This window comes from Perissodus microlepis, chromosome 5, assembly GCF_051167445.1.
Source record: "Perissodus microlepis isolate ML-2025 ecotype Zambia chromosome 5, ASM5116744v1, whole genome shotgun sequence".
Classification (NCBI taxonomy): Eukaryota; Metazoa; Chordata; class Actinopteri; order Cichliformes; family Cichlidae; genus Perissodus; species Perissodus microlepis.
The window spans coordinates 19,179,626-19,193,680 of record NC_140465.1 but is presented as its reverse complement, the minus strand read 5'-3'; the positions used below and the strand labels follow the sequence as shown (position 1 = coordinate 19,193,680).

Sequence of the window (14,055 nt, the reverse complement as noted above, 5' to 3'; positions counted from 1 at the left end):
CAAACGCATAACTTCGCTGACGTTTGTGTAATGTGACAGAAGACGTCTGCAAAATGAATTTTTACAAGCATGTTTCAGGGTAGCTGTTGCATTTGCACATTTCAGGAAGGAGACACTTTGTTTATCTCCACAGTTGTTGTCGCCTCCGATGCATCATCATCCTCCCGTGGCTCTTTCCCGCACATCAGGAAGGGTACAGCGTATTTACGGAACTAAAGGAAACATATATCACAGTCTATTATTGTAAGTCAATGATAACATTTCTGATTTATCAGCATATACAGCAGAAACTACGTACATTAAATAAGCTTCTAGATTATAGGTTATATCATATACAACAAAACAAACGCTCTAACAGTGATATTCAAGTGTGACCAAATAAAAATAACTTTCAAAATGTAACTCATTGCCAACCCTACACATATGCTTTGAAAAGAGAGTATAAACATGTCATAAGGCTTTTGTAAGCAGATAAATATGCATTTAAGAAAAACATACATGTCTGTAACCACAACCCCTCCTGTGTGTCTATTAACTAAAATATATTTTACTGGCTTTATGGGAGAATTGATCATATGTGAAGGTAACTATAAAATTAAAAACAAACAAAATAGACTCTAAACCCTTTGCTCGTTTTAAACTGAGATGAAATGGTTTATTTACTGTAGACAAATTTAAAATTTTCTCATTAAAACTGGAATATTCAAGTAAAATATATCTAATCTGTAAGTTATATAATACCAACAGAAACAGTGTATTTATTCCTGTATTTCCTGAATAGCTGTGTAATACATTTTATCCCCACTGGGTGGTGCTGATGTGACGAAAAAAGGAGTTGATTCACTAGTTCCCCTCAATGTGTTTACCATATTTGGCTGAATACAATTATTACCTGCTTATTGAGGTAGATATAGATGATGGGATTGTACACAGTGCTGCTCTTGGCCAGATAAACAGGCACTGTGCCCACCAGAGGATGAATCTTCACATCTGGGTTGTACACCACAAGCATGGCCAGGGTGGCATACGGCATCCAGCTGATCAGAAATGTCAGGACCATCAGGATCACCATAGACGCCACCTTCATCTCCCCTTTAGCCACTGCGCCACCTTCCACACAAGCCATCTTTGATACCTGTAAAATGGTGTGTTACTGATAGAGAGGAAACATCTCTGCAGTAAGATTCAAGACTGAACTGGAAAGTGACAAGAAGCCCCAGTTGGACACTAAACACTTTACTGAACAGGATTAGAATTTTAAAAAAGCTGGTAAGAACTGATTTAACCTTTAAAAAGCAGAAAAATAAAACACTGTATCATAAAGTTTACACACTTCTTATAGTATATTGTCTTTATTGTGAATAGTATGTGTAGCCTAAAGCTGTCAGTTAAATATGATAAATTTAAAAATAAGAGATTTTACTAGTGATCAGAGCTATAATGTAAATTCAAACACATACTTCCATTTCGCTACAAATCCCGCAGATGACTTTAACACCATAACTTAAAAGTATGCGTGTTATTTTTTCAACGCTGATCTATAATAGCTCACCTGGTGTAATGTCCACATTAGCTTGGTGTAGGATACCAGGATGATGGCAAAAGGAACAGCAAAGCACACCGCAAAGTAAGCCACGATGTAGGAGACATTTTGAGGGTCTCTGTTGTGCCAGTCTGGCGCACAGGATGTCCCAACACCCTCCAACTCATACCTTCCCCATCCAAACAACGGAGGCAGGTTCCATGTCAGGGACCACAGCCAAGATAATATAATACCTCCAACTGCATGCTTCTTTTGGAAGGTAATTTGTCCCAGTGGCTTACACACCACAAACATCCTCTCCACTGCGATCAGAGCAACGGTGCACAGAGATGTGATACCTAAAATAAATGAATAAGTAAATAAAATAAAATTTGAATTTTCACAGACACTAGTGGAGGTGAAAGTACTTTTAATGACACTGTACTCCATGTGGTATTCTTTGAACTTACCAAACAAGGACACAGCAAAACCTTCCATCACACAGCCTGTTCTGCCCAGGGAAAAGTACCCTTGGGCGTTGTTGACCACAGAAAGCACTCCTCCGGTCATGGCTGTGCCCAGATCAGCCACAGCCATGTTCATTAGAGCATAGTTGAGCGGCTGCCTCAGCTGCTTGTACATGAGGGACACAATAATCACTGTAGTGTTGAGGATGATGGCTGGACCAGTAAAAATGGCCATAATGATGGACAGAATGATGAAGCCAGCCCGTGGAAGAGAGGGTTCCCCCTGCGGACCCAGGTAAAAAGAAGCATTTTGCAAAGATCCAGAGTGCTGCATGGATGCAAAACTATATTTAAAAAAGTGGTATGGTCGTCTTTTCTTCCCTGGAGGTGCTCAGAGTTCAATATCTCACTACTCGAGTGTGACAGTGGAGATTAGACGACTCGAGTCTAAGAATAAATCCTCCAGATCTGGACTTACCAAAGAGTAATACCTCCAAAATGATGGTCCTTGATCCCCCACCCTTTTCTTAATTGTAAAAGGATTTAAACAGGCAGTGCTTGTTGCTGGGCTCAACCCACTGAGCAAGTACAGAAGAAAAACAAGACAATACAACAAAAATAACAATAATTTTTATGATATATAAAATTATTTGTGACTGCTCCCTCTCACAGAGGACAACTAAATCAGACTGCTGATTTAGTTGTCTGTGAAATGCTTAGAGAGAGGTGTTTCACAACATGTGCTAACTACTGTAATTAAGACTGCGTGCCCCAAAAAGTTGATTCTGTTCATCTAGACATTGCGTTTTCTGTGGGAGAAACATTTTCTCACTCATCCTAGTGACTTCTTTTGTCTCAGCTGACTGCAGGTTTCCCCACCCTCATAAACAGAACATTTGCTGAGTTTAAACTGCAAGTGAGACATTGATTAGTGATTGACATAAATCCAGAATTATGATCATTATGACACAATGAGATGAGGACATATATTAAAAAAAAAATCAAACTGTAACTTTTTCAAATATGCATCTTTTAGTGGTACTGCTCTGTATAGAAAAAGCATAGGCATAATTAAACTCTCTAAGTTGCTAATTTTGAATACAGCAGCGTAAGAAACATGATCATCTTTCTTGGAAATTATTTTTCAGATCAATAAAATGACAATAATAGTGTAACAAATTAGTTCAAATGTGATTCAATTATCCTTTTTTTCTTCAGGAGTAGTTTTACCTTTAGGATTTGAGTGAGTTGGGGAAGGAAGGGTTATACAAAATGGTCCGAGGATTTAAAATATTTTTCTCTTGAATGTGGGCATACAAATGTCTTCAACAAACTTAATTTTGAAACTATATTACTAATAACAGATTTCTGTCAGAAAGCAAAACATATATATTGAGTATTTTTATAGTCTATATGAATAAAATATTTACTTCAGGGTGACAAAGCCATGAAGTGCTTGTTGTGTAGGATAATGACAATGGTAAATATATCATTGCATTAATTATATTATGTGGAATTAGTTTGATGTGAACAATTTTGTCTCTCTGTGTGCAACAAAGTTTATTCTGAAGGCTGGCTTAAGACTAGTTCTTAAAGAGAGATTCGATTAAACAAGCGATGAAGTAACCGGTTACGTTTTAGCTACAAACTCATGTAACGGGCTGTTTGGACTCAGGATTACAGTGATGTGCTATTAATAACTCTGTATTAAAGTTCCACCTAAAACCAGAACTCAGACAAACAACAACAAGATGAAAACACTTTAACAGGTGCAAAGGTTCGGATTGAACCTAATCATCAAGTAAAAATAAATATTTTTATTTGATCTATATTTATTTATAACAACATGTTACAAGTGTAATATTACCATTATATTACTATTTCACTGCTAGCTGGATTACTAATTAATGTGTTACACAAATTCACAGCAGTGATTAAAAAGTAAAGAAAAAACATAACCGATTCTTGATGATAAAATGTGATCCGTATTTATATATTAGACTTAATAACATATGGCACAGCCAGCCAGAACAGTTCACTCAGTCATGGCCTTTACTGAATACATAAGACTGAATGACCATTGGAAGTGGCCTGAATTAAGTTATCTGCAGCTGCTGGGGTTGCAAGGTAAGGTTAATCCTCAAGATTATCAAGAGAACATGCTAAGAGGTGTCCGATGTTTAACCTTTTAAGAGGCTTATTTTCAATCAAGTCAAGACACAGATTACAACTGTTTGGGTCGTGGGTTCCAGAGCACTGATGAAAAGATTTTTTTTTCTTTTTTTAATTCAGATGATAGACTTCTCTTTCATTTTGAAACAAAATCTTACCTAAATGGTAAAAAAAGAAGTCCATCCCACTATCAGAGGCCTTACTGTCGTCGGTTAACATTTACTTGAATTCTTGGAAATTGTCTCATCCAGGAAGACTTTACTTTTCATACCTTTATGAGAATGTTAAAACTGTTTTCAGATCACTGAAAGCACTTTGATATTGAAATGTTGTTGTTCCAAATTACTTCCCCAAAATATTTTTGACAGATTTGAACACATCCAGAACATCTCCTGGGTAAAACGATCTGCTCATAAAGACTGTGACGTTGTTGACAGCTCTTAGGAAAGCTATTGTACTAATCTTACTTATGTAACTAGAGAGCACTTTGTGCAACTGTGTGTTACTGTGTCACTACTCCTCACTCCATGTTCCTTCAGTGCCCTTGTTTGACTTTTCTGACTTTTCTGTTTTTACCTTGATGCTATTGTTACCCTGCTAATAAAGTATGCACACAGTAAAATTAACAGCTGTTATTTAGCTTGCATGTAATATTGTATTTATGCATGGTATAACATGACTTTGGTGGGTAGATCTGTGTTTAACAAAACAATGTACAATATATAATATATATCATAAATTCTGCGAAATAAATTTGGAAATATTTACTTTTAGTTGAGGACAGTAAATACAGATACTCACACTGCTTTCAGTTAACCATTTACTGTATGTTCATTTTCAGAGGCACAACGGTAATTTGATGATCTAACTTAATTTCAAAGATAATATTTGTAATATTTGATTTTAATACTTTGATGTCAGTTGCTGTGTTTCCTCTCTTGAGATGCTTTGCCAGATCTTTACTGCAGCCACGTTTAGTTGCTGCTTGTTATCTGAGATAACAAGCAGCTGAGATCAGGTGACTTACTTTGCTAATAAAGAACATCCCATTTTTTTGTCTTAAGAAACACACTATCCAAGTGCTGTCTGGTCTGTTTAACATTATTTGGCTGAATCTAAACAGAGTATAGGCCTGTACACTTCAGCCTCTGTACTTGTATCTCAAGTCACATCATCAACAAACACTAATAGCTTGGTTCCACTGGTAGCCGTACATGCCTGTGTGATAACATGGTCTCCATCATGTTCATCAGATATTTGGCATGCTTTAGATAGCTGATTCTCTCCTTCTCCTTAATTTTCTCTTCCCATCTTTCTGGTGCCAGTCAATCATGGTATCATATCTCCAAACAGAATTGTGGACTTGAGGATTATTTTAGATGTTTTTTTTTATTTATTTTTTTTACAGAGTCTAACCTGGCCTTTTTGTTCTTGAGTGTATTCAGTGTTTGCAGCCCTCTGTTTTTCCCATTCATGATGGTGTCTCAACCATTACTTTCTTAATGGTTATCATTCAGCCCAGTTCAACATTTACACACCTACCTAAAGTAATGCATATAAACACCAACTGCCCTAACAAGCATGTAGTCTCAGGCATACCTTTAGGTCAAGGCTGGACAGTAAATGAACAGACTTCAGAAGAGCCCAGACAGTAATCCAAGAGGTCAACAAAGCACAAATACTTCAGGGTCTTTTCAACTACAGAAGAATCAAGTTCAAGCCATTCTAAACTAAACTAAACTAAACTAAACTAAACTAAACTAAGTCTGTTTTGAAAAAAACAACAACAACAAAACAAGCCTGCATTTAGGCAACTTGTTCAGATATCAGGCAACATAGATCCATAGCATGACAACAGAGGTCAAAGGGCATGGACCAAATCCATCCCACTCACAATATTATTATGACTACACCTTGACTACTTTTTACTGCTTGGAAGTCTGTCTTTTGGGGAACGTTTTCTGGGGTGGGACCAAAGGGTCCATGAGGACCAATGGAGGCTGGAAGTAAAAGAAATCAAGCTGGAGTTCAGGAGGAACTCAGGGATCAGAGAATGATCAAGGAAATAGATTGCTTTCCCCTAGAATCACGTTTTTTTCTGATACACTATAAACCAGAGTTGCTTAGACAAACCTCAATTGATCATATTTTATCTCATGCTGCTGTAAATCAAACTCAGCACCTGATTAGCTGAATTATGACTTAAGCTAATCAGACTCTACTTTCAGCTGATAGGGGCAGTAAAATTTACAGATCAGTAAATAAATTTTACCTGAAAACACAGATTTATTCTTAAAAAGAGACCCTGGAATAACTCGGGTTCTCTATAGGCTGCTTTACATAAAACACTGCAGCAACGAGAACAAGATATATTGAAATATACCCAAGCTGCATTCTGTGGGTGGAGATCATAAGAAATGTAGTCAATGAACTCTGTATCCTAATACATGAAAACCTCAAACCATGCCACTGCTTGCACAAGGACAGCACACCTTGAGCTACAGTAAGCGTCTTGAACTAGCTCGATAAAAGCAAAGGACCTTAAGGATAATAAGAGCGAGTTGCTTTTATTTACTTAATTAAAGCTTTCTGGGAGCCGCTGAACAGAGCGGGCGGTCAGAGAGAAGACATTGGATGATACTGTCCGTCATCCAACATGCGGGCGCCTTATCGACACGTCGCAGGCAGCAGAGGCTCCTCACAACTTTGATGTATGATGCAATTACTAAACTAATAAAAGCTTCAAGTCGAAACAGGATTCCCGGTGAGGTGATGGTGGCACCGGAGGGGGGGGGGGGATGGTGGAGGGGAGGCGTGCTGCATCAACCCGCCTGCTGCCTTGACATCATTATCGCCTCCTAATCAGCCTTTAAGGTGCAGGACGATGGGGACATCTTTCGGCCTGACTGAATACCAGAGAGTGAAAACTGCGCACAATCCAACACTTTTATTGCAAGCCATTTAGTTGCACCTTCACTGTTTCCACAAGAGAGGAGCTTATTCACAACTCCCCAAATAATTCGCGGGATTGACGTTTTTAAAATAAAGTTGCCACTGAGTGACCATGATTGATTCATTCGGCAGGATTTCATCCAATCATAGACGAGCTTCTTTTCCCCCCTCCACGGTTACCCATTAGTGTTTCTTCTCTTTCATTCTGGTTGACTACCCGCATCTTCGCTAAACCAAATAACTGAATGTTTTCTTCTTCCTTTGTTGTGCTGCCAGTGCGGAAGCTTTCATCACATCTGCAGTCTCATTATTACCCGCAGAGCCACAATTTATGTGAACAATGCCCCCTTCAAACGCCAAGCAGAATTCATATTTAACCATTTATATGTGTTTAAAAAGAGAAAGTACGTTTTGCACCACCTGATTACCTTTATACCGGCAAAAGATTGGACACTGGAGGCAGCACGGTGTACAGTTATACTGCTGCGTCAGCGTTAATGCTACAACTTTAGGACAATTCAGTGCCAGTTTCCTTCGACCTGACAGAAGACAAGTACAGAAGTACAGCACTGTGCTTTTCCCCCCTCCTGCAGCTCAGAGTCTCATACACCTGTGTGCTGCTCTGCTGAGATGGAAATGAAAACGCATGAAGTCTTGCTAGATATAAGTGATCTCCTGCCTCTCCGAGCTTTTCAGGCTTTCTCACACACAGAAATCGCGATTCCTGCACCGGAGAGCCGAGTAAGGGCTTTCCCCCCATTTTCAGATAAGGCAATGGAGCAGAGAGGTTGGAGAGACAAGCTGGAGTGTAATACTCTCTCTCTCTCTCTCTCTCTCTCTCTCTCTCTCGCTCTCTCTCTCGTCCACACAGCAGTGTACAGTAGGATACGTGCTGGCAGAAGCGCGGGTTTGAGAAGGTGCACCGGGGTCGAGCGGTCCAGCACGGTGCCGGGACTGGATTTTACTGTACCCACATTTTATAAAGAGAGTTGGAGATGGAGGGAAACTGGAGGATCCTGTTCTCCCACGTGTGCAGCACCAGCTTTCTTCTGCTCTGGATCTTCGTCGGCTTGAATGTGGTAGAGGTGGTAGGGTCCCAGCAAGGGATCCCTCTGTCAGTGTGAGTGAGAAACTGCTGTGCAACTTTGATTCGCATTGAACGTGTCGATTTGTGACTTACAGATAATTAAACTACCACAACGTCCGCGTTTCAAATCATGCATTATGTTCTAGATTTAAATGAATGTATCTAGTAACAAACGTATTTTGCATCTCATAAAATGCCGCTTGTCTCTTGGATGTATGTCAAAAAATGTTGTAAAAATTAAAATAAGGTTGAGGAATTTAGATATATCTGGAAACTAAATTGCAGAAGTAGACCTAAACGTTCTTTGCAGTGAATGCTACCTATTTATATACACTTATACCTGCATTTGCTGTTATTACATTTATATACTATATAAATGTAAGCATGAAGCTCCTATTCATTTTTCATAAAACAAGACATTTTAATATGATGGACTACAGCATCTTTTTCTTACAGGGAAATTTTTATCATTTTATTTTTTAAGAGTTGCAATAAAGAAGACACAGTCTTCATTATAATAACACACATAAGTGTGAAGTGTTATAGCTGGAATCCCCACCCAGTCCTATACAAGTGTAATCTAGTAATTTAATGCCCACATAACTGTTTAGCTGCAAGTGATTTACATTTTCTTTGTTATAACTATTTGTAGGCCTATTTGTAGCAGATTGTAGACACCTATTTCAATGCTGTATAATTTAATTAAATAAGTTTTTACCAAGCTTCATTTGTTCTGAAAATGTCTAAATCAAAGACTGTAAAATCTAAAATAAAGTGTAAGATGTAAATAAATCTAGTTTCCACTGCAGTTAACGCTCACTTATATGGAAGTTAGTGCTGTGTATGTATCTGTAAAATATTTAAAAAATACTTTTTTTTCTCCTAGCAAGTTCATTTAAGGTGCAATTTAATGTGAAATGGACAGATTTTGAAAACAAATAAAAACTGTGCAAAGGAAAAAAAAATCTCCCCCTTTGGATATTTGAGAAACCATTTGGGAAGCGCTAGAAGGATGATCTTTTTACCAAAGTTTGTTTTGCACATGGAGACAGTTGACCCACAACACATTATTTTTGAAACATGTATTCAGTGTTTCATGGGCTTTTTAAAATTAGCATATCATTAAATAAATCTACTTCCCATTTAGGAATAAATAGGCAAGTTAGTCAGCTGAAATGATGTTAATTTAATATTCACAGTGCAAAATTTTGATGCCACGTAGACGTTATTTACAGTTTAATATAAGAAGGTTCAATAACTGTAGTTTAGATCATTAGATTATAAACTTTTATCAGGAAATTGAAGGTTTATGATAATCTGCTGCAATAATCTCACTGATTATTTCATAAAGGAAGCTTAAAAATGATAGATCAAAAGGATTTCACATTTTAAATACTCAAAATACTCTCTACTCTATTGTCTTTTCTTGTTAAATTTTGCTTCTTCTCTTTTATGTAGAGAACTGTTGGATAAATTGCCATGTCGTTTTCTGTCTTTTTTCTTAGCGTAAAGCTTTGGGCCTCTGCATTTGGGGGAGAAATTAAATCAATATCTGCTAAATATTCTGGTTCCCAGCTACTGCAAAAGGTAGATTTCCTTTATGTTCTTTTTTAACATGGATGGAGTTTTCCTTTGTCTGAATGCCATGCAGTTACATCCATTGTATGCTGTAGTGCTATCTAATGACTGCAGAGACATTTCCGTGTCTCAGCTGAATGCTGATGCGTTATTCTGGAGGAGACTCAGGTGTGCTTGGTAGAGCACTCTGTGTATATGTGTGTGCATGTGTTTTTGTGTGCATGCACACATTTGTGTGTGTGTGTGTGTGTGTGTGTGTGTATTTGTTCATGATACGGCCCATTAACCATGGCTCTGATTCCTCTCTCATCTCATGTCTCCAGTTAACTCTCTGGAGTCAAGAGTTTCAACCTTTGGATATGATTGTGACAAGGGGACAAATTAAATAAGTGTGGTGGAGTTTGATAGAGGGTGTAGGGGAGTGACAAGATGAACAAGTGAAACCTCAGGAGAATGAGCGACGGTCCAATGCAGTAGATTTAACTTTCTGACCACATGATGGCAGAGGTGTGCGCTGTAGTCACAGGCCTGAGGTGTAAAAAGGTGGTCAGTGTTCATTCGGGATGAATGGTAAACTGCAGGTTTCCCTTAAAAGTGACCAAACCAGGGACTGCAAAGCAAACAGCTGTAGGAGCTGTGCATGAATAGAGAATAGCTGTGCGGGCTTATAGCACTGTGTGCAAAGACTTCGAATTATTTTTTTTTTTTACAGGGTTCAGGTAAAAAGATTTAAAAGAAAAAAACACCAAATTATTTGCAGTAACCCAAGTGAGGGTTTTTCAATTGTATTTACAAAGCACCAAATTACAACAGTCACCAAGTGCTTTATGATGTAAGGTAAAGACCCTGCATGAATGTTAGGGTGACGGTTATGAATCCCAACGTTTGGGAAAATAACATGCAGTCACTTCGTCAGCTTTAATATGTGTTTCATCAGGTTAAATGTTTTATTGCTGCTAACAAGTCAAAGTGGACATTCTGTGTTTTAATGGCTGTGTCTCTGGAAATCTTATAGATTCTCCCACGTATTTAGTCTAACTTCAAACTGCTGAATCATCTAATTTTGAAGTGAAAAAAGTTAAAAAAAAACGTTGTATGTTGAAAGGTTGTACAAGCAATTTCAGCTTAGCTTGAATAGATGAATGCTGTAAGCATGCTGCGTGTCTCTAAACTGAAAAGCAACTTTTACTGAGTAAGTTTTTGAGTGTGCATACTCCTTCTCCTGACCTTCTCACTTAAGTGTGATGTAATGCGGTGCAGTGCAGAAGGTCGCCAGTGCTGTATAGCTACAGTTAAATATTCAGGTTCTTTTTCACTGTATCGTGGAGCTGTTCTTTGTGGTGGTGTCATATTCGAGTTATCCTTTCATATGTGTGGCAATAAAAATAGGGAAATCTTTAAATTTATATGAGGCTTTAATTACAAAACTGGCATAGAGGACTGTATTACAGTGTTTCCATTTTTGTTGTTAGAACACTGTCATCTTCCCGGTCTGCTGTTTATAACCTTTACTTTCCTCTTGTTAAGTACATGAATCTGTGCATGACTCTTGCTAATACTAATGCATTTATCCACATTGCTATTTTAGGAGCTGTGGGCAATCACAGCGCCACGTCCAGGTGTCAACTCCAGCTCTGAGGGCACCACCTCAGTCAAGGGCAGCAGCAGGATTAAGAATCCCGCCTGTCTTGGAGGGTGGGAAGAAGGCGGACTTCCCAGAGGAAGTCCACGCAAACATGGAGAGAGTGTTCAAACTGCAATTAGAAGACGTCTTCAGGGTCCCAGCCTAGGATCTTCTTGTTCTGAGGTGACTTCTTTTGAATTTAAGCTCAGATGTGTAGTTGAAAGTGAAACACAGCCATATATAAAGCTCCCCTTCTATTTTTTTTTTTTTTATCAAATTGGAACAAAAAAGACTTTTTCATGATGCCCTGCAAATATACTTTTTTTCTTTGTCTGTATGTAAGCACTTTGCTTATGTTGCGGTTCATGGAGGCATATCTGGAGAGAGCTGTGCTGAACCAGTCAGCACAAAGCAGTGAGCTGTGAGGGAACTGACGGGTCGTTAGGGGCTGGTCATTAAGGCTGATCATTAGATGCTTTTTATGGTGATTTACCCGATTTCACAAAGAAGGGGGAAAAGACTGGCTCTTCCGGCTCCCAGCACTCAAGCATTGGTCATTACTCTAATCAATAATAGTGATGAGTGTTTTTGATGGATGGGGCTTAACCTCCACTTGATGACTTGGAGGGGTGGGAGGTAGGAAGGTGGGGGTCTGGGGTGGGACTGGGGACTCAGGGTGCTGGGGCGAGGAGGACAGGCGTGAAATGAACTGTTCTGCTCCACTGCAAGTCCACACTCTTCCTTTCAGTAGGTAATTTGTCGCCTCATGTACTGGTTTGTGTGTGTTTTTTGTATATCCTGTCCCCGTAACATGTAATGTTGGACGTGCTACGAGCCTTTAGTGGCTTGTGTTTATTTTTAGATAAGATTGCTGGATGTGTGCATGAAGTGGCTGACTGGAGAGTGTGGGAGGATCAAGCTTTTTGTTTTTACTTGGCATGTGTGTGTGTATGTGTGTGTGTGTGTGTGGCAGGCAGGTGTGGGATTATGTAATGCTATATTCCTTCAAGCTGTGACGGGCTTTGTTCTGTATCACTGGAGGTCCTGTGCATCCAGCAGAATCAGCATTATGTGAGGTGTAGTTCATTACCCAGAGTCGCCCAAGCTTGACACGTTATTATCTTTCTTCTGTGCTTTGACTCCATTTCAATTACCCTCTTACCATGCATAGCCTTCAGATCCAGCTCCACCCCCTCCCCGGCCACCCAACATGGCCTTCTCCAGCCAATCAGCGAGGAAGATGCGGCATGTGCAGCCAGTAACTGAGACCAGATAAAGACCATCAGTCATTCTGTGTCCCAGCATGGATTTTATGTTCACCTGAGACTAGCTGCATGCAGCCCGTCAGCCAACCTGTGAAAGCTTTTAAACCTTGTTTAACAATTTACTCATTTCTATAGTGGATACAGTGAAACAATAAGGCTTAAATATGCACACAAATATACACACAGAAGATGTTAATTATCTGTTTCTTTCCCTGTCATGCTGAGTAAGATCTAAGGAATGGGTTAATCAGTCTTGAGATCTCATTACGTTTAAACTATGCTCTCCATGTTACAGGACACACAGCTGTTGCCCCTGTCAGCGCCACACTTTATGATTCTTCTGGTTATTTTCAGAAATATAAAGAATTTGAAAAGTCAGTCAGAGTGGAAGAGATTGATGGTATGAAAGTGGTCAAGAACTTGGCTGTGAAGATGGAGGAAATGTTCCGGAGAAAAGCCGAAGCAACAAGGGTAGGCCGTGTTACTGAATTTTTATTTATCAGAAAAATACATTTACGGTACAATATATTCATTTCAATTTGTCAGGGTAAGGGCATGTATGGGTTAGGGGTGAAATCAGTCTTTTTCCTTTCCTTTTTTTTTTTTTTTTTTTTTGCTGAAATAAGTTTTTTTTTTCTTTTTCAAATTCTTCCCTTCTCATTTACTTAACTTGAGCTTCAATGTTTAATGTTTTCTGACGCACCTGACAACTAAAAGCAGCTCTAACTGTGTCAGTGAGAGTTTAGCTTTGAAAGACAGTCTGGAGTCTGATCAAGTCAACAATTTATGCTTATTTTGTTTCTCATAAAGGGAGTATGAAAATTTGCAGGAGTTATCCTCAGTAACAGTGACCACAATGACTTTTGCTGGCTTTCCTTTTTTTATGTGCATTATTTTTTTTTTTTTGGTAACAATAATACGTAAGTTCGTGAATACCAGGAAGAAAATACAAAGAGTAGTCACCGATCTGAGAAACTTTGAGAGATTACGTGGATCTGAAGTGTAGTCGTGAATGTAGTCTGTTACAGTCTGGGCCTGAGGTGAAGTCAAGCCTCACAGCAGCAGCCTGTCTGCGACCTCAGCGCACAGGAGCTTGTAACCATTTTAATGCTACGCCTCGCACGAACTGCTGGGAAATGATAACGTTTATCTCCCTGCGCCTTGTCCCATGTGCGCGATAATTCATGGCAACTCGGGCCACAAATGACACCGGATACACAGATTTAATTTAATAAAAAAAAAACCCGGCTGGAATCAGTTTGAAGTGCGGCTGAATAATACACATTAAATATATAAATAAACGGACATGTGCAAAAACAAAATCAGTCTCAGGTTTATCTCAGTCTGACTGCGTCGTCGATTTGCTCCAAATTGAAAATCGACGCTGT

The 14,055-nt window shown here is 38.9% G+C and overlaps 2 protein-coding genes across 2 annotated transcripts in view; one reads left to right on the top strand and one right to left on the bottom strand.

Annotated features, from left to right (window-relative positions):
* Positions 1 to 4: 4 nt before the first annotated feature.
* Positions 5 to 2,401, bottom strand: LOC146387162 (parapinopsin-like). Its single transcript, XM_084928558.1, has 4 exons — positions 1,993 to 2,401; positions 1,553 to 1,881; positions 893 to 1,135; positions 5 to 212 (listed from the first exon to the last, which is right to left on the bottom strand). Exons 1-4 carry the CDS (start codon positions 2,321 to 2,323, stop codon positions 102 to 104), a joined length of 1,014 nt encoding a protein of 337 aa, XP_084784684.1. The 5' UTR covers positions 2,324 to 2,401; the 3' UTR covers positions 5 to 101.
* A 5,577-nt stretch (positions 2,402 to 7,978) lies between these two features.
* LOC146387161 (voltage-dependent calcium channel subunit alpha-2/delta-3-like) overlaps positions 7,979 to 14,055 on the top strand; it is a 34,745-nt gene continuing 28,668 nt past the window's right edge. Inside the window, exons 1-4 of the mRNA XM_084928545.1 lie at positions 7,979 to 8,233; positions 9,706 to 9,787; positions 11,367 to 11,585; positions 13,022 to 13,138. Coding sequence (XP_084784671.1) covers positions 8,109 to 8,233; positions 9,706 to 9,787; positions 11,367 to 11,585; positions 13,022 to 13,138 — 543 coding nt within the window. The 5' untranslated portion in view covers positions 7,979 to 8,108. The remainder of the gene's footprint in view (positions 8,234 to 9,705; positions 9,788 to 11,366; positions 11,586 to 13,021; positions 13,139 to 14,055) is intronic.